Genomic DNA, 27,333 nt, shown 5'->3' on the forward strand with positions numbered 1-27,333 from the left:
TATGCAAGAGTGTGAGGTATTAAAAGGAAACATATGGAATTCAGGAAGATTTCCAGTCATAAAAAATATAGGGGTGAATTACAGATGGCATTTAATAGCAAATACATATTATCCATGCAGCTTGAGTTTCTAAGACATGAAGTACACGTGTTCTGGATCAGAAGAATGCTTCCGGGGTGGGGGGAAGGGATTTATATTTCAATAGCCCTTGCAAGTAGCAATGAACCCATGCATGTAGAATGCAAGGTGATGTGCTGACTTCAGCACAATGTGGGAGAATTACACTCCAAGGTTTTCAAGCATCAAAGGAGGTCTTGCTGGAGGAGATGTAAAGTGAGAGAGATGTTTTGCTTAGCACAGGGACACAGCAGGCCTTCCTGACCCACTCTCAGAAGGCAGCGGGGTCAGATATTTCTGGAGGAATCAAAACCCAAAGAATTGGATGCAATGTTGCAAATATTTCCATGATGACAAAAAGGGGTCAAAGGCCAATGTCAAAATCTCCAGATGTCATATTCAATGTGCTACGAGCCTCAGATATTGTTTGATTTACCACAACCCTGTCATTTTTCATCAACAGTCAAGACTCAAACCTAATGCTCATCTGCTCCATGGCACTTTCACACTGTTACTAGTTACACATCAGAGAACGGTAATATTGTCGTCAGATTTCTGCACTACCATTCCAGAGGCTTGTCAGAAGCACAAGCTCAAATCCCACTACAGCAGCTTGATTTAAAATTGAGTTAATACAACCATGGAAATAGTGAATTGCTGTTAAACAGCAACAGATAATTTAGTCGAGAGACTTTAGCGTGACTGATGCAGAGCTGCTGATTTTCAGTGGAAGTGACTGACAATGACCTTGGAGCCCAGCCTCAAGCAGTTCTTGGCTCGGTGGTAGGGTGTACATGTGCATGATTAGAAATACAAGAGACTGCAGATGCTGGAATTGTCATGGTTCCAAGTGCTGGCCCTCGATTCGGCCCCATTGATGGTGCCTTGTTGTGCAGCACATGGTTTCCATGCACTACTGATTGCATAATGACACACACCTGAGTTCCATCAGGAGACTAGTATAAGAACCCTGGTTTCACTAGCACTGGTTGCTTGAGTATTGGTCAATCTTTGGGTATACGTTGTCTCCTGACTGCTTAGAGCTGTCAACTCTAGACCAGTCCCAGTTTTGCTGTTTCTCCTAGGATATCCTCTTTCCGTGTCGGGACTCTGCCTCAGAGTCCCAAGGCAAGATTCCTTCTGGTCGCCACCTGCGTTTGGTCCCGAGGAAGCATCCCGATTCCAGTCTCATACCGGTGTTCCGCATTTGGGTTCTCCGCGATCTCGCTCTTTGTTTGACATTGTGACAGAAATCTGGAGTGAAAAACAAACTGCTGGAAGAACTCAGCAGATCAAGAAGCATTTGTGGAGGCAAAGGCGTTCAGGGTCTTGACCTAAATATTGACCATCCCCTTGCCTTCACAGATGCTGCTTGACCTTCTGAATTCTTCCAGTTTGTTTTTTGTGTGAATGGAATTGGCTACCACTTTTGTCTCGCGAGATGAGGTCTGAAGCTCTATACAAAACCATCTGCTAACTTGATGCCAAAGTCCTCCATGTTCTTGGCTACTAAATACAGGTTTTCAGAAAGGTTTTCCAATCCACTTCAAATGTGCACACTCATTAACCTTCTGCCCCACCTGAATCTTATGCTGGAGGAATTCGTGTCTAGGCTGAAGACCTGTGCTAACCGTGCCCTGACTCCAGATTTTACAAATGCAGCTCCTGCCTTCACGCTGTCCTCTCACTTATCACATGTTGTCTGTATCCGGCATCTGTGAGTGGGAAATCACCGTCTTCCAGTTGCTCCTTCACAGCCTAGACAGGATGCAGTCCTTGGGTATCTGAAAGGGGAAAGATATGAAGAGAGAAGAAAGAAAGTGCATCCTTACACAAGTTAGAATCAGAACAGAATCCCAGGAGAGTGAGATATGAAAATAAAAATGGATATTGGAATAGTGGCATTTTTTATGCTTTCATTGCCACCTCTAACCACATCCTCAGCCATGGTTGTACTCCTAATGGCCGGAAGACAACACAATCTTCCCTGTGCAGGTCTGCCTGTCTCTCCTCAGTTGGGCACCACTTTGTCCTGAAAGAGAAAGGAAATTGTCATCTTGGTTTGTGTGGCAGTCTTGGTTGAATAGCTGTCGGTGTGTGCAAGCTGGGGATTTTTGTTCATTCATGAATGCAGCCACCAGTGGTGTTGTCTTTGGTTGTGGTAAGCCACCTTTTTGAACTACTTTTGGTACAACTGAATGGCTTGCTAAGCCATTTCAAAGGTAAGTTAAGATTCAACCACATTGTTTGTGGATCTGGAGTCATTCATGGAAGAGAACAGCAAGGGTAACCATACATTGGCACACTAGGATTGGCAGCCGGAAAGCAGGCAGGAAGAGAAAGCACGAGGGCAATTAGTTCAATGTTACGTGTAAATAGTGCATTTACTATTTTACCTAAAACAGTAGGGAAAATAATAATAAATGGGAACTACAAAACAGTAAATTCAAGTTAAGGATATTTTCCACTTCATTTCATGACAATCCAGTAAATAATTTATCAACATTGTCAACCACCAACAGTTGTGAGTGCAACGGAACAGTTTCCACTTCCTGGAAGACTGATACCATCTAGCATAAAGGAGACCATTTGAATGGCACCCAGTCCTTCATTCCAAACGTCCTTCACACCACCTGCAGTCTGCATTATCAAGAAAATGCACTGCAGCAACTCACTAGGGCTTCTTTGATATCACCTTCAAGTCAGCAAAATCTGTCTCCTGGAAGACGCGTAAGAATGGCAGCACGCTGAAGCTCCTGTCAAAGTTGTCCACTGTCCTGACCTAATATCTACTGCAGTTGTTTCATGACCACTGGATTAAATGCTAGAATTTCTTACCATCAGCATTGTCAGAGTACCTTTCCAAGAAGGACTGCAGAGATTCAAGGCGATGACTCACCATCACCTTCTCAAGGGGAATTAGGAGTGAATAATAAATGCAGTCCTTGCCAGCAGAGCCCAGATTTCACCTACCAATAAAATGAAATTTCAAGCAACAGAGATATAGATCAGGCTTATGACAGATACGGTTTACCATTTTAACCTGGTGGCCCACCATCTAAGAGTACTGTTAGTTGCTAATTCAGAAAGAAATTACTTGTTTTGCAGAGAGAAAGCTTTCAGTTCCCTATTTTTAACTGAGGAAAAGAGTAACATCCACTTTAATTCATTACGCAAGCTTTTTAAAAAAAGGCACCAAAAGTGAAAAAATGATTTCTCGCTGTACAAGATGATAGCTAGAAATCCAACATCAATTCAGGACATATTATAGACAATCTCTCAAAGAATTGACAGTTAATTCATTATAAACAGATTGAACCTGTGCACTACTAAAGTTTCAACAGAATACTTAAAACACTACCATATCAGAGGGGCTGGTCATAAGCTTTTTATACTTTTGTTCAAGCTTTAGACAAATTGGATATGCAGTCATTCTGAAACTTGAACATGACAAATTGTGTCTAATTCTGAAAATCAGTTGTTTTGGTAAATTTGAATTGAGATGATATAAATGAAACAAATTATACAATCTTGGAAGTACTTCTGACATTACATTACTGTGCTTATGAGTAAAGCAAAATATGTCAGAAATGCTCGGTAGGTCAAGCAGCATATGTGGAGAGTAAAATGCAGTTAATCTTTTTGCTCAGTGACCTTTCAGAAGAAATTTATTAAAATGAATTATTTATTAAAAAAACTATTTCAGTTCTCCATCAGTTGCACTTGCATCAACCATCATGTTATCTTGATGTGTCAACACAAGGTTCCACATGGGCTCTATACCCCAGATCAAAGTCCAAGTCAAAAGTCAAAGTCAAGTTTATTGTCATATGCACAAGTACATGTATGCACAGGTGCAATGAAAAACTTACATGTAGCAGCATCACAGGCACAGAGCATCATACAAGCAGCATTCACAAGAAAGACATAAATGATACACAATGTTTACAAGAAAGAACACAATTAGAACAAAAACAAAACAAAGTCCATTTAGTGCAAAGTGATCATAATGTTGTTAAACTGTAAGTGATTAGGGTTTTGCTGGTTGGATCAGGAACCGAATGGTTGAAGGGAAGTCTCTTGTCTGCTGCACAATTTCGAAATGGTCAGACTGCTTGTCCAACTTCCAGCACAGGATGAACAGAAATATGCTCCAAACAATTTTTGGGACTGTCAAAGCCATTAGGCTGAATTTTAACATACTGTGAAGGATGTTCTTTTTTCCACACAGCCACACAAGGAGTTATGTCTGAAGTAATGGAAACAGAAAGTACTGTCAGTATTCAGCAGTATCTGCGATGAGGAATGCAGAGATGGCAGGTTGGGCCAATGACCTTGCTACAGAACTGGGTTGAATACTTTTGGTTGATTTCCTTGTTCAACCTTCAATCCATGTTCAGTCAGGTGAACACACACCAGTCTTCATTGAGGGGTCAGCGGTGGAAAGGGTGAGCAGCTTCAAGTTCCTGGGCGTCAACATCTCAGAGGATCTATCCTGGGCCCAACACATTGATGCAATCATGAAGAAGGCATGCCAGCGGCTCTATTTCATTCAGAGTTTGAGGAGATTTGGTATGTCACTAAAGATTTGCAAACTTCTACAAATGTACGGCGGAGAGCATTCTGACTGGTTGCATCACCACCTGGTATGGAGGCTCCAATGTGCAGGATTGAAAGAGGCTCCAGAGGGCTGTAGACTCAGCCAAGTCCGTCATGAGCACAACCCTCCCCGCCATCGAGGACATCTTCAAGAGGCAGTGCCTCAGGAAGGCGGCATCCATCATTAAGGACCCTCACCACCTGGACATGCCCTCTTCACGTTACTACCATCGGGGAGGAGGTTCAGGAACCTGAAGACCCACACTCAACATTTCAGGAACAGCTTCTTCCCCTCTGCCATCAGATTTCTGAACGGTCCATGAACACTACCTTGTTATTCCTCTTTTGCACTATTTATTTATTTTTGCAACTTATAGTAATTTTATGTCTTCACGTTTTGCACTGTACTGCTGTCACAAACTTCACGACATATGTCAGTGATAATAAACCTGATTCTGATTCACTGGTATTCACATGGATGCTGTGTGAATCCATGTAAATGATGGATTCATAAGGATTGTGAATCTAACTTTTAGTTCTAACTTTTAATGATGATTGACAAACTGAGATTGCTGAGCGCAATCTGAAGTGGTCGGGTTGAAGGAAGATTTATCTTTTCCTTCCATTCGTGTGGTTTAAAACAAAACTTCTCTTCCCTAATATCACCCCTACCACAACAAACTTCTATGCCTTAGTCATAACTCCATCCCAGTCCCCGCCAACGGTTTGAGGGTGAGGCACACTGCAACTTGAATGCTATATTTGACCCAGAGAAGATCTCTGACCACATATCTGCACTATCTCTAAGCAAATCTATTTTCATCTTTGTTAAGTAACCCCAATCTGCTGGTGAAATCATCCTCCTCCACACCATTAACTCTCGACTTTAAGATTGCACTTTCTTCCCGTCAATCACCCCATGTACAGTTGAAGTCATCCAAAATCCGGCGGCTCATGATCTACTTTGCACCGTCCCATTCACACAGCGCCTTTGGTTTTTTTCGCTGATTTGCAGTCGCTTCCGGTTAAATAATCCTAATTTTAAAATGCTCGCATCCTTATTTTCCAAATGCTTCCACGGTTTATCTCCTTTTGATGCCTGTAAACTCCTCCGGCCTGCAACTCCCCCAGAAACAAGCGCTTTGCCAATTCTGCCCAATTTAATTGCTCTGTTATTCTTGACCATGCTTTCAATTGCCCAGGACAGGCTGCAGGATTTCTCCCTCAAATTCTGACTGTGGTTCTAACTCTTTTTTTTTTACTGCCGTTAAAATCTACTTCTTTGCCTTAGCCCTTCTTCCCCCATGTATCTTTAAATTTCTCGGCGTCACAAGTTGCCTGCTTAGGAACACTGTGGGAAGTTCGCCATATGAAGGATGCAATGCAAGTACATCAAGTTCCTACTTGTTCGGTCCTTCGTGTCTGGGCGTGAGCTAACCGGTGAAGAGTTTAAACTTATTTTCTTTAGTGGACTCGAAAGCAAAGAATTAACTGAGGCTTCATATTTGGTTTAATTGACATTAAGGCGCGACCATTTCGTCGTCGTCGTGGCTACAAGAAGGAACGACAATTCACCGGATGAAATAATACGGAACCTTCCCCGTGATATAACTCAGCCGCACGGCTGGCAGATCCCGTTCCTGTGAAATGGAAAGGTGACGGTTTATTTAAAAGCTCACTGCAGTATCTCGCTATTTCCCTTTCCTTGAACCTTGCTTGGAGGGTTTTTCTTTTACTAATTAAGGAAAATGTTACCGGCTACCAAGCAAGTTTTCCTTTATCTCTGCTCACTTGTTCGTCCTTGAGTGTGTGCCACTCCATGTGTACATGCCTGTGGCCAAATGACCCTCTTTTGCGGTTGGATTTAATTGGAATAAAAGAGTCCAATTAAACAAACTTTCAAAACAATTTTGAAACTCGGATTTTCTCACAATGATAAATAGAAACTAGACTAATAATTCAACTTGACATCAAGAAATTCGTGTGGTGCCAACATCGCCCCGCAACGCCCCCCCTCCCCCCCCCCCCCCCGGGATTCTGACAGTAGTAGGTGCAGTCTAAGTGTCCGATTAAAAGCACAGAAAGTTTGTTTTGATTTCTAAATTAATTTTGACTGGGACGTCGGCGCTCGCTCCCTCTGCGATCTGTGGGGTTTTCTCAGACGTGGTTATCTCGCAGCCACCCAGTTTCTGTACGCGATTAAAGAGGTGTGACCAAGCACATTGCTTCACTGTTGAGAACTTACCCCGCCCAGGCGGAGGACTGAGGTTCAACATCAACCCTCAGACCAGAGCAGGGGTGGGGGGGCATTCTGTGTGACCAGTCATTCGTCTTTCGCTTTTCCCGCTCGCCCGTCAGCTCGCGAAAAGTTTCTCCAAACTTCAACCTGACTTCACCTGAACGCGGCACTTCCGGGTTGTTCCCCCGACTCCAGTTTCGTGTTTTTTTCCTTCGAAAGAGTCGTGTTGAAGCATGACAGAGCCGAACGCTATCTCCATGGTTATGGTGTCAGACAACTCCGAGCAGGCGGCCCAGACTGAGCGGTTCCTTGTGGGCCCCGCCGAGCAGGTGAGCAGCCGAGCAGCCGGCCCGCACATCGCCCGTTCTCTCACTCACTCAGCCTTCCCTCACTCAGCCTCCCCTCACTCAGCCTCCATTCATTCTGCCTTCCCTCACTCCGCCTTCCCTCCCATTACTTCTGGCTGCGCTTTCTCGCTGAACTGTGGAGTCGCACATGGGTAATACCCGTTTCACGGCGCGTCGGTGGGGGAATGCGACCTGCATTTCTATAGCACCTTTTACATCCTCCCGAGTGTTTCTCACCCAGGGAATGACTCTTGGCATTCTTATTGTACTAGGGCGGAGAATTGAAGAGGGGTGGGGGGATGGAGGGCCGAGGCTGGGCAGCAGGGGAAGAATGGACGGCGGCTGGAGACCGTGTGGGGAGGGATGGACTTGGGGGGGGAGGGATGGACTTGTGGGGGGGGGGGGGTTGGAGGAAGGGTAGACGGGGAGTGGACAGAGGTTGGGGACGGGGTGGGAGGGATGTACTGGGGGAGGAGAGGTAGACAGAGCCTAGGGACTATGTGGGGAGGGCGAGGAGAGGGGTGGACATAGGCTGGAGACGATGGGGTGGATGTGGTGGGAGGTGTTGGTTGTGGTGGAGAACTGAAGAATAGGGAGTGGTGGGGTCCTGGGCTATCACCTTGTATACCTTATTCCCTTAGTGCCCATAAATCTATAGATCTCTGCCTTGAATATTCTCAATGACTGAGCCTTCTAGTCTTACAGGGTAGTCAGTCAAGAGAACCACCATCCCTGCATCTACCTTGTAAGAATGTTAGGTATTTCAATGAGATCACCTCTCACTTTTCTCAGTGCAACAGAGTACAGGCTGTCCCTGGGTTACAAACGCCTGCCTTATGGACACCCCTACATATGAACAAGCTCCCATGTTATTAAATTCAAAAGTCCGACATACATACATACATACAGTATGTCACTCTTGAGGACAGTAGAGCTAGTTTCTTCTCTCTCTCTCTCTCTCTCTCCACTTTTAGTAATTTTCTTTCTTAGTCTTTTGTACTTTTGATGTTATTTATTACAATACTGTGGAGGTATGGTTACCATATCGAGCGATTTTGTGTATTTTTCAACTTGACAAAATCAACTTTGGGACTTGCTGTACCTGCATGTTAGCTTTCAATGATTTGTGCAGAAGTACATCTTTGAATGTCAAAATTTTCAGTCTTTCACAACTTAAAAAGAATCCCTCACCTTTCTATCAAAGTGGAGGATTTCACGTTTTTCCACATTATATTTCACCTGCCACGTTCTCATTCATTTGCTTATCCTATCTATATCCCCATGAAGGTTTTCTGCATCTTCCTCAGCCTATGCAACCACCCAGTTTAGTATCATTAGCAAATGTGGATATATTACACTTGTTATTGATATAAATTGTGAAAAGCTGGGGCCCCAGCACTGATCCCTATAGCACCTAATTAGTCACAGCCTCCCAACCCCAAAATTACCCACTTCCCAAATATCATTTCTCCTGTAACAAAGAAAGGGACACTGGAAGAACTCAGTGGGTCAGTCAGCATTTGTGAAAACATCTTGCAAGTTGATGTTTCAGGTCAAGAACCTGCATCGGGACTGAGAGGGAACAGGAAAGGTTGCCAGTATGTAGCAGTATGAAGGGTGCTGGGATTGGATCTAGTAAGTGGAACCAGGTGGGGAGGGGATGGGAGGGATAAACAAAGGGAGAAGAAAACTGGAAGCTACCCATTGCAGAATATGAGATGTTGCTCTTTCCTTGGTCCTCGCCTTACACCCCACCAGCCTCTGCATCCAACACAACATCCTCTGATGGTTTCAACACAATCCCCCCACCAGTTACATCTTCCCCTTTCTCCCACTCCCACCCCCACCCCTTCATCCCTCCCCACCATGCCTCTCCATCCTCTAGCACTACAGCCAAAGGAGGTGAAACACCTGTTCTTCCACCTCCTTCCTCACCACCATCCAAGGACCTAAACAACCCTTCCAGGTGAGGCAGAGATTCACCTGCACCTCTTCTACTGTTCTGTGCAATCTGCTCTACTGCATTCTGTGCTCTCGATGTGGTCTGCTTTGGTGAATCCAAGCATAGACTAGGCAACTGTTTTGCAGAGCACCTGTGCTCTGTCTGCAATGGCCATCTTGAGCTTCTGGTTGCATGTCATTTTAACACTCCTTCCCACTCTGATCTGTCTGTCCTCTGCAGTTTCCATTGCTACGGTGAGGCCATATTCAAAGTGGAAGAACAGTATCTTATATTCCACTTGGGTAGCTTGCAACCCAATATTATGAATGCTGATTTTTTTCCAATTTCAGGTAACCCACACCCCCTGTGTTCTCCTCCCATACACATTCACCTGTCCATCTGGTTATCTCTTCGCTTTGTTCATTCCTCCCATTCCCTTCCCAACTGGTTTCATCTGCCCATCATCCCCTCCCCATCTGGTTCTACCTATCACGTACCAGCCTCTGTCCCACCATCCCCTCACCATACCTGGTATCATCCACTCCCATTTGGTTCCACCTGTCACCTACCAGTCTCTATCCCAGCCCCCTTCATACTGCAAAATACTGGCAATCCTTCCTCTTCCCTCCCCGTCCTGATGCAGGATCTCAACCTGAAATGTTGACTTGCACCTTTTACCTCCACAGATGCTGTTTGACCTGCTGAGTTCTTGCAGCATTCTACTTTTGTTCTAGATTCCAACATCTGCAGTATCTTTTTCCTTCATAATTTCTCCTGTGTCAGTCTGTAGGAACCACATTAACTTTTGTTAACTTTTTCCACTTTATGTGTCTATAGATGGTTTTAATTTGTTTTTCTTTCTTGCTAGATTGGTCTTGAATTTTCTTTCCTTTTCCTTATCAACTAATTGTTACTCTTCTCTTCAACACTGCAATTTTCACAATCCTCAGGCTGACTGCTTTTTTGGCAATATTATAAGTCTAAGTTATTTAATCTAATGTGATCTTCAAGTTGTTACTCATGGCTGGACAACTTGTTAGGTTTTTGTGACTTAGAGTTATATATTTGCTGTGAACAATGCACTTTTTAAATATTGGCAGTCCTTGTTCACTGTTATTTCTTCCAATGCAATTTCTCAGGCTACCAAAGCCAACACATGCCTCATGCCATTGTAATCTCCTTTGGCTACATGTATAATACCAGTTTCAGATTGAACTAAGTTAAAAACATAGAAAAATAGGAACGAGCCTCTTTAGCCTTCTCTGCCATTAATTATGACCATGCCTGATCCTCTGTATCTATTCCATATACCTAGCTCCCATCCCCTTTGATGTCTTTTGCTTCCAGAAATCTATCTATCTATCTTAAATATGTTCAGTGACCTGGCCTCCACAGCCCTCTGTGTTGGAGAATACCTTAAAGTTCACCTCTATCTAAATATAGAAACTTATCCTCAACTGAGTCCTAAATGTCTTATATCTAACCCAAGACTATGACCCCCAGGTTCTGCAATCTCCTGCCCTGGAAACATCCTCCCCATATCCACCCTGGCAGGATCTCTTCCTATTCTTCTAAACCCTTGTGAGTAAAGGCCTCGGTGATCCAATCCTTCCTTGTACAAGATCCTGCCATTCCAGGGATCAGTATGCTGACCATTTGTTGCACTTCCTCAATAGCAAGAAAGAACTGAACACAATACTCTAGATGTGGTCCGTATGCGTACACTCTGAGACTAAGCTTTGAGTCATGATTGAGTCAGTCACAGAAGCAAACAAAAGAATAGGCTTTTATCCTAAACATCCACCAAATCGAGACCTTCTACCAACATAGCCCTATGCACAACGCTGCCATCTTACAACAGATGAGACCCTAGAAAATGATCACTTTTCAAATCACAGGAGCTAGCTCTCAGCAAAGGTAGACTTTGATGATGAAATTCATCACAGCTTCCAGTGCACCAACACAAGCCATCTAAGGAAAAAAATCTCAAAACCAGCACAAAGCTGATGCAGTCTACAAATTATTCTGGGCACTGTTTTCATTTCATCTCCCTAGTGTAAAACAGGTCAAACTCCATTAGTACCTCTAACAAGGTTTCCTTTTTAACAAAAGATTGCATTAAGGCATCAGATGCCAGCATTTGAAAGGTAGGGGAGCTCTCCTAGTGATCTGTCTTGAGAGTAAAGTAACCTGCCCACTGGTCTATCAGATAGCACCCCCCTGCACATTCTGAAAATGTTCCTCAAGGTACTGGATACTCTCTCCACAAAATGCTCAAAATTCATTAATAGAACAAGTGAAACAACATCAGTGAACTTGCTGAGACAACATCCCAGCCCTGATCCTCTAATTTACTCCATAGCTCTCCAGGAGAGCTCCCCTACCTTTCAAATGTTGGCATCTGATGCCTTAATGCAATCTTTTGTTAAAAAGGAAACCTTGTTAGAGGTACTAATGGAGTTTGATGTGTTTTACACTGGGGAGATGAAATGAAAACAGTGCCCAGAATAATTTGTAGACTGCATCATAGCATGTTTTTTTTTACTGCAAATTGATTTATATAAAATTGTGTAATCATTTGAATTTATTTTTCCTTCTACAGCCAGAAAACAATAGATGCTGGAGAAGGCTGACTCCCACATATAAGTGTAAAAGAGATATCTGCAATAAAATCATCTGCTGGAAGTGTAAAATGTGGATGTTGATTGTTTCTGTTGCAACATTAATTGCTGCTATTATCATCATTGTAATTTTAAGCATAAGTAAGTAAAATATTTTATTGCATTTTTATTGCTTTGTTCTCATCAATGAAGTGGTACTCACTGGGAGCAAATACTGGATATATTAGTACATGGTCCATAAATCTGGAAAGGAATTTGATCCTTTTGGACACATTTGAGACATAAATGATTTCTAGCACCTCAAATAAGATGATACACTATTAATGCTTTCTTAATTACAATTTAAATGTAATAGAATTCGTATGTGATGTCCCATTGGAAACTGGGAGACAGTTATAATCACAGCCTTAATTACTTTCAAACATTCTCACTAATCACTTTTTATCATTATAAGTAAAATAAAAGTTATTCAAATTTGTGGCTGTTGAACTGCAGTTTATGATAAATATATGTGTATAGAATTAAAAGTTAGCAAGTTTCACAGTAGTATTCTAGTTTTGCCCATTCACACATTCCTGAGAGAGTGCCCAGACATTATTATATTGCTTTAAGATATCAATGTTGTTTAAAGTAGCTAACTCTCATTGTGATTTCCTTCAGCACTGAATCTCTTACATTTCTGGAAGGCCAGAGTAATTCAGAGCTCTAAAATGCAGGTGTTGTGCAGATAGTCACTGGTTTGGGTTGGATTTGTAAACTCCCAATATAAGAGGGTTGAAGGCACTGAATATGTTGTCACTGTGTCTTGAATTGTCTTATGGCAACCAGCGTCATGTTAATGCTTGGTGAGGGTGACCATGCAAGCAACAGGCAGATAGGACAATGGGAACTAGATTGAAGAAGAGGGGATGCTGTGTCTGGTAAGGGCTACCAGAGCTGTGACATTCCCAGAGGATCTTGACCACCAACTTTTTTTTTCTTGAATTGTTTTTAAACCTCTACAAGAACGGACTTTCCAGGGTGAAGTCACTGGCCGGTCTGGTGCATTTTCAGGCTTTTTGGCAGGAATGGCCTATCTCCGTTATATCCTTTCCCACCAGAGGATTGATCACTGAGCTCCTAAACTGTTGTAGCTCACCATGTTCTCTGAAATGCACCATCCTTTAAGGTCTAGTTTTGGATTATGACAATGAATTTGTGTCTACTTAAAATATTTGTTTTATAAATATAGTCTGTATTTTTCATTTTTTATGGCTTTTTGAATCCATGTTGATCAAGAAAAATGTAAACCTAATTTACTAGTATTTTCGGTATTGATACTTGCATTTTAAGTGAAGAAAATTGGTTGATGGGAATGAGTCACACAGTTGATATAATTTTGTAACACATTCTACATGTGTATTCTTCACATGTAGAGTTAAATATAATGAAAACTACCACTGTGTCTGAGCATTTGGTAATTGATTATATTTTGGTTTTAAAATCTATCACTTCAGAAGAAAAAAACTTCTTGAATGTATTGTTCCTGGATAATTTTTGATAACATTTTTTCCTGTCTGTAAGGAGCCACTCCACTCGATGATGAGTTCATTGATCCAAAGCTCAAAACTCATGGAATTCCCCGATATTATATTGGAAGTATGAAAATATCCAAATATTCATTTACACCTGAACTAATGATGCCCCAATCTAAAAACTTCACCTCCTTGTCAAACACATTAAAGATTATGGTAAGAGAATGAAAAATATTTAATCCTTTTAAATGAGAAAATATGAGGTAGATTTACAGACCATTTTCCTGTTGACGAAAACGGAAAATTCCAGAAATACTCAGCAGCTCAGATCTGAAGGAGAAGCAGTTCAGGTCTGAGATCCATCATTGGCTTCTCTTTCCACAGATGCTGCCTGACCTGCTGAGTGTTTGTGGTGCTTTCTGTTTTTATTTGAGAATTCCAGTTTCTGTAAATTTTTTATTTCATCTTTGTTAATGTTTTAATGAATATTTATGAGGAAATTTATGTAATTTTCATGCTTGATTATGGAAATTTAATTTGTATATTTCAGAAACCAGATTGTCTTTAATAATTTGAAATGTTTTATTATTACAATTTTAAAAGAAAATATTTATTGTGTTCAACCTAGCCTCCACTGGTTAATCCCTATTAAGAAATAACTATAGTTCAATGATTCAATTAAAACTGCCACACAATCGAAGTTACTGCAAAGTTTTGCTTGTGCAGCCTCTGATATTGCTATCAGACGAAACACAAGGCTAATGTTGCCACATCTCCATCCATACTTCCACCATAATTGAAACCTTTGTGCATTGCCTTTTTGCCTGCAGACTACGTTCCATAACACTTAATATGCTGGCTTCTAAGGCCTGTGCGAAACAAATGTCCACTCATCCAGAAACCTTGCTCTCTGCTCCAAAATTGATTGAGTTCAGATTCTTTGTCATCATTTCCAGATCACTCCACATTGTCACCATTTGTGCTAGGCCAGTGTTTTCGGATGTGCTCCTTTGCTCCTCTGATTTTAGCTTTCCATGAATTAACACAACCCCAACATGCTGGAAGCTGTAAATAAAACCAAAATGTCAAGAATGTCAAGATCAGCAGATCTGGCAGTATCAATGGAGAGAAAATAAAGTTAAGGCTGATGAGCTTTCATAAGAATTGTAAAAAAATAAGAGAAAACAAGTGTTAAAATTTAGAGAGTGGGAGTAGGAAGGCTGGGGTGGGGGTGGTAAAGAAACAACTGAAAGGAAGACCTACAGTACATTCTCATTCACTTATTAACACTCGTCTTTCATTGATTATAGAACCATCAGTTATTTTGGATCTATAGAAGTTTGTCCTCAGCCTTGCTGCTTCTTGTTTCCCTGTTACAAAACTAACTTTGTTTTTTCTCATCACTCTACTATAGGCCATGCATTGGAAGCACTCAGAAGCCCTGTTTAAGCAATAGTAGGAGCACACCACATTGCAAACCACCTGAATGGTTGCCTGCCCATCAGGCATCTCCTGCCCCATCTGTGACAGAGTCTGTGGTTCCTATATTGACCTCAGAATCCACAAAACTGGAGTGAAGTACATTGTCCACAATACTGGGGATTGCATAAGAAGAATAAGACTACTGCTTTGTGGAGTGAGAAACAGTTATAGTGGAAGAGCTTATTAAACACAATTAGATCATTTGGGAATTGATATTATACTGGTGTGCATTGAAGATTGGTTAGTGCATAGAAAACAGAGTCTAGGAATAAATGGGTCACTTTTGATTTGGGGGGCTGTGACTCATGGGGTGCCACAGTCATTCACAACGTATTTTAATAATTTGGATGAGGGGACTAAGAGTAATATATCTACATCTGCTGATGGAAATATGTTGAATAGCAGTGTAGGCTGTGAGATGAATGCAGAGAGCCTTCATGGGGATACAGGGAGCCTAAATGAAAGGCAAAGATGTGTCAAGTGGAATATAATGTGGAAGTATTTGAGGTTTTCAACTTTAGTGGGGATAAAAGTAGAAAGGTAGAGTTTTCTTGGTGTCCTTGCACACAAATCATTGCAAATTGGGAAGACAAATGGTATATTGGTCTTTATTGCAATTGGACTTTAGTACAAGCATAAAAGATATCTTACTGCAGTTATATAGGGCCCTAGTTAAATGATACCTGGAACATTGTGTACAGGTCCGGTGTACTTATCTAAAGAAGGATACAATTATGGTCAAAGGAATACAATAAAGGTTCACTGGATTAATTCCTGGATTAGAGAGTTTGTTCCTTGAGGAGGGATTAAGCAGCCTGTCTATAGTCTGTAGAGTTAAGAATGATCTAATTGAAACAAAATTTTTATGGGGCATGACAGGGTAGAAGTAAGAATGACATTTTCAGTGGCTGCGATGTCGAGAACCAGGGATCACAATCTTAGGATAAGGGTTAGTCATTTTGGATGGGCTGAGGAGAAATTTCTCAAAGCAGAAGGTTATGAATCTTTGGAAGTCTTTACCCAAGAAAGATGTGTTGGCTCAGTCACTGAGTCTCTTCAAGACAGATTGATGAAATTTTGGATATTAAGGGAATAAAGGGATATGGCACAAGTACAGGAACATGGGGCCGAAGTAAAAGATCGGCTCTGATTGCAGTGAATGGCAGAGAAGGCCAAAGGGCTGATGCTGTACTTATGTTTCTGTTTCTTATGTTCTAAATGTTTCGGGTCAAGGAGCTTTCATCCAAATGGTTGGATGAAGGGGCTTCAACCTGAAACATAAACTCTGTTTCTCTTTTCACAGATGCTGCCTGACCTGTTGAGTATTTTGCAACATTTTCTGTATTTTTTTAATTCAGAATTCCAGCATCTGCAGTTTTTTTTTTGCTTACTAGTGTCCCATGTGTTGATGAGTTTGATGACCTCTGTTTACGTTTGGCCCTCCTGTTGCCGATCACTTCTAAATCAGTTTTGATGCAGTTAAATAAGATACTCTTAACCATCCTTGCTTAGATCTGTTCCAGATAATCAAAGTAGTTGCATTAATTATTCAAAGATCAGAAGAAAAAAATGCAGAGCAATAGGGAAAACACAGAAGAGTGGGACTAACTTGTTCCTTCCTCCAGAAAGTCAGAACAAGCTTGATGTTGTATGATTCTATGTAGTGGGCTTCGGTTAGGGTAGAATCACAATCACTCAATGAAGCATCTTTCGGTTAAAGTGCCCTGTTTATTCAAGTGCCTTATTATTTAAAAGCGTAAATTTTTTAACCAATATGGTTTGACATAGCTTCTAATTAACAGTATTCAGGTAAATCATGTGATTATCAACTCACAGAGTCAAAGAGCGATACAGCACGGAAACAGGCTCTTTGGTCCAACCTGTCCATTGCCAGCCAAGGTGGCCACCTTAGCTAGTCCCATTTGCCCATGTTTGGCCCGTATCTCTCTAAACCTTTCTTATCCAAATGTCTTTTGAATGTCATTATTGTACCTGCCTCAACTACTCTTGCAGCTTGTTCCATACACGCACCACCCTCTGCGTGAAGAAGTTGCCCCTTAGGTCCCTTTTAAATCTTTCCCTTCTTACCTTGAACCTATGCCCTCTAGTTTTTAGTTCTCCACACCTGGGTAAAAGACTGAGTGCATTCACCCTATCTATGCTCCTCATGATTTTATACACCTCTATAAGGGCACCCCTCAGCCTCCTACATTCCAATGAATAAAGTCTTTGCCTGCCCAACCTCTCTCTATAACTCAGGCCCTTGAGTCCTGGCAACACTGTTAACTGTATATTTAGTTAAAACAAAATGTTTGTTTTTAAGACAAAACAGCATAGTTGTGAATGGTGCAGGTTCTATCCTCTGCTGTCACTAAACTCAAGGAGTCGATTTATAATCTTATTTAAGATGATTATAGAAAATAATTGATTTCTTTAGAATGATGTACTGCAAGCTTTACTCCTCATTGGTTTTGTCAGGAAATTGTAATGATTCCAATGTACAATGAACTGACATGTTAAAATTGCATTTTGACGTTTTGCTATTATTGGGATTTATAGCTCGCCATACTTAATACCAAAAATATAATTTTTTTCCAGCTGAAGCAAGTATATACCACATCTCCGGCTCTTGGATATTATTTTGTGGACAGTGACATCTTCTCATTTAGGTAAAGCAAAATATGGTAATTAAATAGCTTTTAATCTGTGATTTAAGGTAATTACTTAGCAATCTAATTATGTTCATAACCTTGGAAAGTAAAACTGGCCATCCAGTTTTGTGTCTGTATATTTGTAAGATTATAATATAATAGAGACCTAACAATTTTTAAAAATTTGGTATTGCTTGTTCCTGGTATATTTTCAGTGTCAATGTGAATAATATAAAGACAGCAAATATTCAAAGATTTGTATAAAGATGCCTGAAAGGGTGGAATGAACTGGGTACAATGCTTGGATTTGTATGCACATATACGGCTAGGCGAATGCCTATAAATTTTAGTGAGGAACAAATTATGATGTCTCCTTGCTGGTGTCTAAATAATTTTATAAAACAAAGTATTTGGTAATTCTAAGAATATTGTATGCCTACTCACGAGCATGAATCAAAAGCTTTAACGCTTCTTGGAATAGAAATGGTGTCTTTGTTTTCTTCATTCCTCTTGTTTTTACTCTTGGAATGATACTCAGATAACAGTTCTATTAACAATAATCATAGCTTTCAAAAATACATTTTAGTTTGAAATAATGAGCAAAGTCTTTATCTGCAGTGAGGGTATAAAACTGGTGGTAACTAATCAGCAGGCCAGTACACACTATTCAATATTTCTTTCCACTGAAATCAACAAAATTTGGGGAACATGCTCACTATCATTGCAGTACAGTTCAAGGAATAGACCATGGACTTGTCAAGTCAGTTCTGCCTTTTAGTGAAATCATGTGTGATCTGTGATTTAACTCGTCTACCTGCATTTTTCCTACATCCCTTTAAAACCTTCAGTAACAAAATTTAACCAGTCCTAGATTTGAAATTATCAATTGACCTAGCATCCATTTATGGAGAGGAATTCCAAAGTTTACCACCCTTTAGGTGGAAAGGAAACTTTTCTCATCTCTTCTCTAATCCTGCTACCAGTTAATGTAATACAAGCCTGCTAGATTTTAACCCCTCTGTTAGGAGAAATAAGTCTTTCCTATTTACTCTATCCTGGCTCCTCATAATTTTACATACTTCAACTAACTTTCTCTCCCAATTCTGCTCTCTTTCAAAGAAAATAACCAGAATTTATCCCATCTTTATTTTATAATTTTCAAGCTCTGGCAACATCTTTATAAATGTCCTCTGCACCCTCTTCGGTGCAATCAACTCTTTCTAATAATGTGGTGATCAGAATTGTACTCTGGAGTCAAGTTGTGATCTAACTGTTCGAGTATACATTTCTAGCGTAATTTCCCTTGCTTTTATATTCTTTGCTTTGACTAATAAAGGAAGAAATCCCATGTCCTGGATTGTGTGTGAGGGCTGGTGTCCCATTGCGAAAGCTATGATTTTAGGATATTAAAGATAACTGTTGAAGTGGATAGAGAGGAACAACTTCTTGAGGATGAAACTGCAGACTCTAAGAACTAAAGCCAGGGCTTTCAGTAGAGATTGGAAACATTTTTCATTTCTCTACAATGCCAGGAAGGGGTGCGGACATCACATTTCAAAAGTACTTGGATGAGTACTTGAAGAACTGTGCACTGAAGGGCTATGGTCTAGTATTGGGAAATGGGATGAGTTGGCTGGCTGTTTATTGACCAGTGCACTGAATGGCCGCCTTTCAGCTCCAGACATTTATTATGATTCTATGCTGATTCTTCATTAATGATCCTAGAGTTTACATCTGTGAGTCATTTGCTAATGAGGGTGCCAAAGCTAAATCAGATCCACTGTAAGCCAAAATCCACAGATGTATGTTTTCAATGTGATCACTGGTTCTGAACTAAGAATGGAACCCCTTGCTCTGTTTGCTAATTTCTGGAATTAGTCATGGATAATTCATACTATAGAACCTCAACATTTCCAGCTAAGAATAATGAACTCTGTAGCCACCACTACTGGAAATGGGGAGATTCCTGGTCACCTTATCTTATTTAGCTTGGATTCAGACTGAGAGACTGGTTTTGACAAGTGAACAAAAGGAAGTTAAGTTCTGGTGAGATAATGACAGTTCAAAAGGGGATTTTTTTTACATCTACATATTCAGGCTTACAAGGCAGTGTTTAAGCAGTGTCAGCTAACTTTTAATTCAGGCTGTAACTATTCTGTCAACTGGATTATAAATGGTCTAAAAGTATTCTAATGCAAAACCATTGCAAATGTAATACTGTGGAGTCACCCAGCCACAAAATATGTCTCTCTGAAAAATGCAATCCCTAATTTGCAAGGATATAAAGTCAGTGATGAATGTTTATTAAACATAAATGCTTTGCTAATTATCATATTAAGGAATTTGATTTTTGGATCAAAAATGACTGGTCTATTCTCTTTAAAGCTGAAGCTTGTGCAGAGTGATAGCAGGACAGTAAAATTAATTATTGGAAAGACCCATCTAGACAAGTACTCTTCAGCAATAATGTAGGAGACAATGGCTGTAGGCAAAGGATTGTCATTTTTGATGGCTTAGCAGATATCTGCCAATGAAAGTAAATTTGCACTTTTTACAAACCTACTGCAGCTGGTGACTGGAAAAAAAAGTTGTGGTTTTTAATTTTTACACATTTATCTTTGCAGAACTGCCTCTGTTGTTTTAACACTCTGGGATCCAAGCAACAATATATAAAAAATAGAGTTTCACATCAGCAATGTTTCAGTCTGTATTTCATAGCAGTCTCGTAGTATAAAGAGAACACAAGGCTATAGTACAGAAAAAGGATGTACTAAAAGAAAAGATAAAATATAAAACAAGCATGGAGGAACAAATGTTATATATAACTGAAGGGAACTTGTATAAAATGTTTTGCTGCTACTGCAGTCATAAATATTATTTAATAGAATAATCAAGTAACTCACAAGAAAAATGGGATATAGAAATGAAAACAATGGCAGATAAAAAAGGGACGTTGTCAGAAAATAACTGAGATCTTTGCTGGTGACATCCTAATGTCTCTTAACCACCTTCATAGCTTGAAGAAGTTACCCCTTAGTGTAAGTGGCAAAAGAATCAAACAGGAGTTGGAGAGAAAACAATGTTGTAGTGTTGTAAGGAAATAAAGGGAGGGAGAATGGTGCTGATGGAATTGCCCTGATAAGAACTGGCATGGATCAGAAGGGCCAAGTGGCCTCCAGTGTCTTAGGAAATAAGTAAGGAAGAGTAGTACAAGACCATTTGGGGAAGTTTGAAAGAAGGTTTGGGAGCAGAAGGGCTTAAGCACCCAAGAAGATAAAACCCTTCATCATTTGGTATTAGAGGTGAGGCAAGAAGGTGCTTTAAAAAGTTTGAGTAAAGAAGTCTTGGATTGTCCTTGCACTCCAGGGTGTTCTTTGGACCATTGGAAGAACTTATCTGAGAAGTGGAAGCTACAGTAAGGCACAGGAGCATGAATGGCTCCACCTGTCACCCTACACGCTCTCTCACTTTCACTTTCCAGATGTCCTCTGGCTCCTCCTCCTGTAATCCAGTTAAATCTCAAGCTTCAATTATTTGTGTAGTCACTGCTTTCCTGAATTCATTGCCCCATTTCACTCCTGCAAAATTTCAGATAAAAAGTTAAGTTTCCCCTGCTTCACCCCCCCCCCCCCACTCCCCACCCCAGCTTTTCCAGTAAGAAATAGAAGTTGGGGTACATCTTAATGAAAATTTTCTTCGTCTCATTCCTAAATGATTGATCTCAACTTGGGGTTTCACTTCCTAGTTGTGAACTCTCAAGCTAGAGTGAACAACCTCTTGGTATCTGCTCCACCAATCCATCTTATGACTCAATGAGATCACCCCTCATTCTTCTAAATTCCAGTATGGGCCTTCCTTAATAGCTCTTCATCCTTATTGCAAGAATGTCTCTCATAAATTTATTCTGAATTGACTCCAAAGATTTGCTGGTAGGTTAATTGGCTACTCTGAATTACCCCTTAGTGTAAATGGCAAAAGAATCAAAAGAGAATTGATGGCATGAGAGGATAAGTTACAGGTGTGCAAGGAAATAAGGAGAGAAGTAATTGAACTGATGTGCTTACTCTGCTGAGAGCCTTCCTTGGGTACAGAGGTTAAAACTCAATACTCAAACAAAGTCATCAATTTACTACAGTCTAAGCAAGACTTCCTTATGCCAACTGTTTTACAAGAGGGGCCAATGTATCATCTGCCTTTCTGATTGCTTGCTGTACTTCTTTGTTTACTTCCTGCATCTCCCAAATTAGCATGTCCTGACCCCGGTCTACTTACTGGTCACCATTATTTAACAAAGTAACCTGATTTTGGTTCCTTGTTGCACACCGGTCCTCTTACTAAAAAAACCATTTTTCCCAACCAGTGCTTTTCAGTTCCTGTCCTTTACTATTACTTCTTCTGCTGTCGTTCTCTGACTCAGTATTTCTACTGCCTGGTGAATTTACTATTTGCACACTTGTCTCAGCTCCCACAGTCTTCCACCCCCATCTTCAAAACCGTCACACTAATTTCTAGCTGCATAGAACTATCCTTCTCCAAGTTTTCAGACAATGCTCTGGCTTTAGATTCTAGATTAATCTGCTTCTTGGACCTCTCACTGCAAGGAGTGTCAGTTTTTGTACTGAGTAACATGCTGCCTTTTTCTGTTTTCATTTTATTTTGCATTCAAACATGCAGTAAATGAGCTGGTTTATTGTGAGCTTCTCATTGGTTTCTTGAGAGATAAGATCTGATAATAAGCAGACAACAGCAAAACAAAAATATTTGAACCCATTGCTATGTGAAATGAGCCTTGATTTTCTGTTGCTGTTGCTCAGTGTGCCCATTTGTAGCAGAAAATGGTGCAGGTAGTAGAGTTGCTGCCTCACAGCCCCAGCGACCCAGGTTCAATCCTGACTTCTGGTGTCACTTGCGGGGAGTTTGCATGTTCTTCCCATGACTGTGTGGGCTTCCTCTGGGTGCTCTGGTTTCCTCCGTGTTGACAGATTAACTGGCCACTCTAAATTGCCCCTATTGTATAGGTGAGTAGTAGGATCTGGAGGAGTTGATGGGAATGTGAGGAGAATAAAATAGGCTAGCATAGAATGGGTACTTGTTGGTCAGTACGGATTGAGTGGGCCGAAGGGCCTGTTTCTGTGCTGTATTTCTCTATGGGAACTATTCTGCCATGGAAGAAGACACAGAAAACCCCCTGAAAATAGTAGACAACTACAGGTCTTGAGAGAATAAAGTGTTCAAAGAAGTTAGCAGTAATAAACAAGTTAGTATTAGCAAAAGTAATGAAAATTGAAGAGAAATAAATTCTCAGAACCTATTATCCACATCCTAGAGTGCTGAAGGAGATGGATAATGGATGTTCTTGTTGTCAACTTCCAAAATTCCATAGACTTTACAAAGAATTGTACAGGTTTGAAGGAAGCAAATATAACAATACCATTTAAGAAAGGAGAGAGAGAGAAAACAGGAAACTATGGGGCAGTTAGCCTGAAATCAGTGGTAGCAAACTGTAACAAACTTGTATTAAGGAAGCACTGATAAGATTGGACAAAGTTAACGTAGATTTATGAAAGAGACATCATATTTCACAAATCTGATAGTTTTTTTTTATGGTTGTATTGATGTGGTGTTTTCCAACAAGGTGCCACACAGGGATTATTAAACAAAATCAGAACACAGGGTATCTGGGTTGATATACTGATGCATATTGAGGCTTGGTTAATGGACAGAAAACATAGTTGGAATAAATGGGTCACTTTCAGGCCAGGAGACTGGGACTAGTGGGGTGCTCAAAGGCTGGGCCCCACCAGTTCAAAGTCTCAGTGATTTGGAATGGAGGGATTGTGTAACATATCAAAGTTTGACAATAATACAAAGCTAGATCGTAGTATGGGCTGTGAAGAGGATAGGGAGACTTCAAGGGATATAGATAGGATAAGTGTATGGGTAAGAACTCAGCAGGTGAAATGTAATGTCGGAAAATGTGATGCCAGCCACTTTAACAGAAAAATAGAAAGGCAGAGTGTTTGTTTAATAGTGAGGGGTTGAAAGGTGTGGGTGTTCAAAAGGACCTGGGTATCCTTGTACACAAAGCACTGAAAATTAACATGCAATTAGGAGAACGAACAGTATTTTTGCCTTTGCTTCAAGAGGATTTCAGTACGCGAGTAGAAATATCTTGCTATAGTTACATAGGGCTCAAGGGAAAACTCATCTGGAATATTGTGTCTTGAATATTGGTCTCCCTTCCTGAGGAAGAATTTGCTTGCAATTGAGAGAGTGAAGTGCATTGAAGGCTCACTGGACTGAATCTATGGATGGCAGGTTTGTTGTATGAGGAGAAATTAAGCAGACTGGGCCTGGTTTAGAAGAATGAGTGATCATCTCATTGGAATGAACAAAGTTCTTTGGAGGCTTGACAGGCTAGATGTGGATATAATGTTTCCCATGACTAGGACCAGGGTTCAAGGTCAGCCATTTAGAACTGAAATATGAGGAAGTTTCTTCACCCAGAGGATAGTGGACCTTCAAAATTCTCTACCCAAGAAAGCTGTGGAGACTCAGTCATTGAACATATTCAGAAGAGAAATCAATAGATAGTTAGCTTGATGGGTATGGGGTTAATGATGGAAAATAGGCCTGAGGTAATAGATCAGTCAGGATCTTACTGAATGCCAGAGCAAACACCAGGGGCTGAATCCCCTGCTCCTGCTATTTCTGATGTTCTTAGCTCCATCCCTTTTTGTGGCAGGCGATGATAGACATCTGCATTGCAGAGCTCCTACTTTCAATGGCTGGATCTCAATTTAAGTGTTGCCTTCAGCATGCTGAATGTCATTTCCTGGCATTTGGGAACAGGCAATTAGAGTTGCTGGGAAATGTAGCAGTGAATGATTCATGTGTCACAGGTCAAGTGAAACAATGCAAATTCAAGTTAATCATTATATGGCCATGTGTGTATGTTTTTCCGGAAGGAAAGTAAAGAGTGATGCAGTTAAGGAGGTAGATGCTTGTTGTTGGCCTCAAGGTGCCCTGACAACTACTGTCTCAGAGGGCTCCAGAACTTCACTTTGACAATTAATAGATGCAGAAACTCCTGCTCCCAAACACAATTGCGACTGCAAATCTGATAACTACAATAAGTGAATCACCATAGTTTTGGATACCATGGGGGAATGCTAATTGCAACATGCTGTGCTTTGAATTAGAAGAAGATGTTAGGATGGATGCCAGTCAGCTTAGTCTGACTGGGTTCATATCAGTGACATCAGCCAAGCATAGTTATGGGCCTTAGCACAGATACATAACCATGGTAGTAGAAAATTGTGCAGACAGTGCAGTGTTTCTTTGATGCTGCAGATTAGCACAAATGGCATTCCTTCTCACAATTTTCTCATTTTTTGCTACTTTTATTTGAGTAATCATTAACTAAGGGAATAGAAGGAGTATAGGAAGCTTCCACAAGTAGTTCAGCTTGAGGATTGTGTGAATTAACTTGCTTAAAGTTGGCAATTTCCAAATGGTTCGAACCTGCCCAAGGACAGACAGTTTAGAGTAGACGCTAGTTCCTCAAATATCTACAGTGACAATTCATTGGAAACACTAACAGTAATCCTTCTGTGCTCATGTGAAATTATATCATGAGAGTAAATAAAACGATGGCTGGAGTGTGCTTGGCCCATCTAGCACTTGCTTCTGGAGGGATGACTGCCTGCCATTGCACTTAGCATTATGCTAACCGCTACAAGTTATTACAGCGCCAGCGACCCAGGTTCAATTCCGGCCACTGTCTGTAGGGAGTTTGTACATTCTCCCTGTGTCTGCGTGGCTTTCCTCCGGGTGCTCCAGTTTCCTCCCACATTGCAAAGATGTACGGGTTAGGAAGTTGTGGGCATGCTATTGTTGGCACCAGAAGAGTGGTGACACTTGTGGGCTGCCCCCCAGAACACACTACGCAAAAAGATGCCTTTCACTGTGTGTTTCGATGTACATGTGACTAATAAAGATACCTCACCTCACCTCACCCTATCCTCACCCTATCCTCACGGCTGCAGCTCTTCTACAAGACGGGGCGGCTCAGGAGCAGTGACTCCCTCTCAAGCAGTGGAACCCGAGGCTTTTCCCACATCTAGCAACATAGAACATAGAACAGTACAGCAATGGAACAGGCCCTTTGGCCCACAATGTCTGTGTTGAACATGATGCCAAATTAAACTGCACCTCGTCTGCCTGTGCGTGATCTATATCTCTCCATTCCCTGCATATTCATCAGTCTATCTAACAGCCTCTTAAACGCTACCATTGTTTCTGCTTCCGTCACTACCCCAGGCAGCCCATTCCAGGCACCCACCACTCTGTCTGTAAAATAAAATCTTGCCCCACACATCTCCTTTAAACTTTCCCCCTCTCACCTTCAATGCATGCCCTCTAGTACTCGACATTTCTCCCCTGGAAGAAAGATTCTGACTGTCTACCCTATCTATGCGTCTCATAATTTTATAAACTTCTATCAGGTCTCCCCTCAGCCTCTGACGCTTCAGAGAAAACAATTCAAGTTTTTCCAACCTCTCCTTATAGCTCATACCCTCTAGTCCAGGCAGCATTCTGGTAAACCTCTTCTGTACCCTTTCTAAAGCGTTCACATCCTTCCTGAAATGGGGTGACCAGAACTGCACACTACACTCCAGGTGCAATCTAACCAAAGTTTTATACAGCTGCAACATAACTTCCTGACTCTCATGCTCAATGCCCCAACCAATGAAGACAAGCATGCCATACAGCTTCCTTACCACCCTATCTACTTGCGTGGCTACTTTCAGGGAGCTGTGGACTTGGACCCCAAGATCACTCTGTACATCAATGCTGTTAAGGGTCTTGCCATTAACTCTATACTTTCCCATTATGTTTGACCTTCAAAAGTGCAACACCTCACAATTGCTCAGATTAAGCTCTGTCTGCCATTTTTCTGCACATATCTGTAATGGATCTCCATTCTGCTTTAATCTTTGACAGCCCTCCACACTGTCCACAACTCCTCCAATCTTTATGTGATCTGCAAACTTACTAACCCACCTTTTACATTTTCATCCAAGTTATTTATATAGAAATATATATCTCAAGCAACAGGCCCTAGCACTGATCCCTGCAGAACACCACTGGTCGTGGACCTCCAGTCAGAATAACACCCTTCCACCACTATCCTCTGTCTTCTATGGCCAAGCTAATTCTGAATCCAAACTACCAAGTTACTGTGGATCCCATGCATCTTAACCTACTATGAGGTGCGTTGTCAAATGCTTTACTAAAGTCCATGTAGACAATATCCACTGCCCTACCCTTATCAATCACCTTCGTCACCTCCTCAAAGCAACTCAGTCAAGTTTGTAAGACCTGACCTGCCCTGCCCTGCACAAAGCCATGCTGACTGTCCTAATCAGGCCATGTTTGCCCAAATGCAGGTAAATCCTATCCCTAAAAATCCTCTCCAATAGCTAAACAATCACTGATCTGAGGCTAACTGGCTTACGATTTCCCAGATTATCCCTATTTCCCTTCTTGACAGAGGAATGACATTGGCTATTGTCCAGTCCTCTGGGACCTCACCTGCTGCTAGTGAGGATACAACAATCTTTGTCAAAGCCTCAGCAATCTCCTCGCTTGCCTTTTTCAATAACCTTGGATATATCCCATCAGGCCCTGGGGACTATCCACCTTGATGCACTTCAAAAGACCAAGCATATCTTCCTCCTTGATCTCAAAGTGCCCGAGCACATCAGCATGCCCCACATTAATCTCACTATCCTCCATGTCCTCCATGAATACTGACA

General features: G+C 41.2%; 1 protein-coding gene across 3 annotated transcripts in view; it reads left to right on the forward strand.

The window, feature by feature from the left end:
- Positions 1–6,242: 6,242 nt before the first annotated feature.
- LOC127569525 (suppressor of tumorigenicity 14 protein homolog) overlaps positions 6,243–27,333 on the forward strand; it is a 68,189-nt gene continuing 47,098 nt past the window's right edge. For 2 of the 3 annotated variants that reach the window (XR_007956206.1, XM_052014248.1), the window contains exons 1-4: positions 7,156–7,284; positions 11,847–12,006; positions 13,429–13,595; positions 17,460–17,530. Coding sequence is in view for 2 of the 3 variants with exons in the window: in XM_052014248.1 (XP_051870208.1) it covers positions 7,189–7,284; positions 11,847–12,006; positions 13,429–13,595; positions 17,460–17,530 (494 nt within the window). In the remaining variant the exon portion in view is untranslated. Of the gene's footprint in view, positions 6,372–7,155; positions 7,285–11,846; positions 12,007–13,428; positions 13,596–17,459; positions 17,531–27,333 lie in introns of those variants that run through there. The other variant, XM_052014247.1, reaches the window with a different exon arrangement.

This window comes from Pristis pectinata, chromosome 4 (assembly GCF_009764475.1).
Source record: "Pristis pectinata isolate sPriPec2 chromosome 4, sPriPec2.1.pri, whole genome shotgun sequence".
NCBI classification, from domain to species: Eukaryota; Metazoa; Chordata; class Chondrichthyes; order Rhinopristiformes; family Pristidae; genus Pristis; species Pristis pectinata.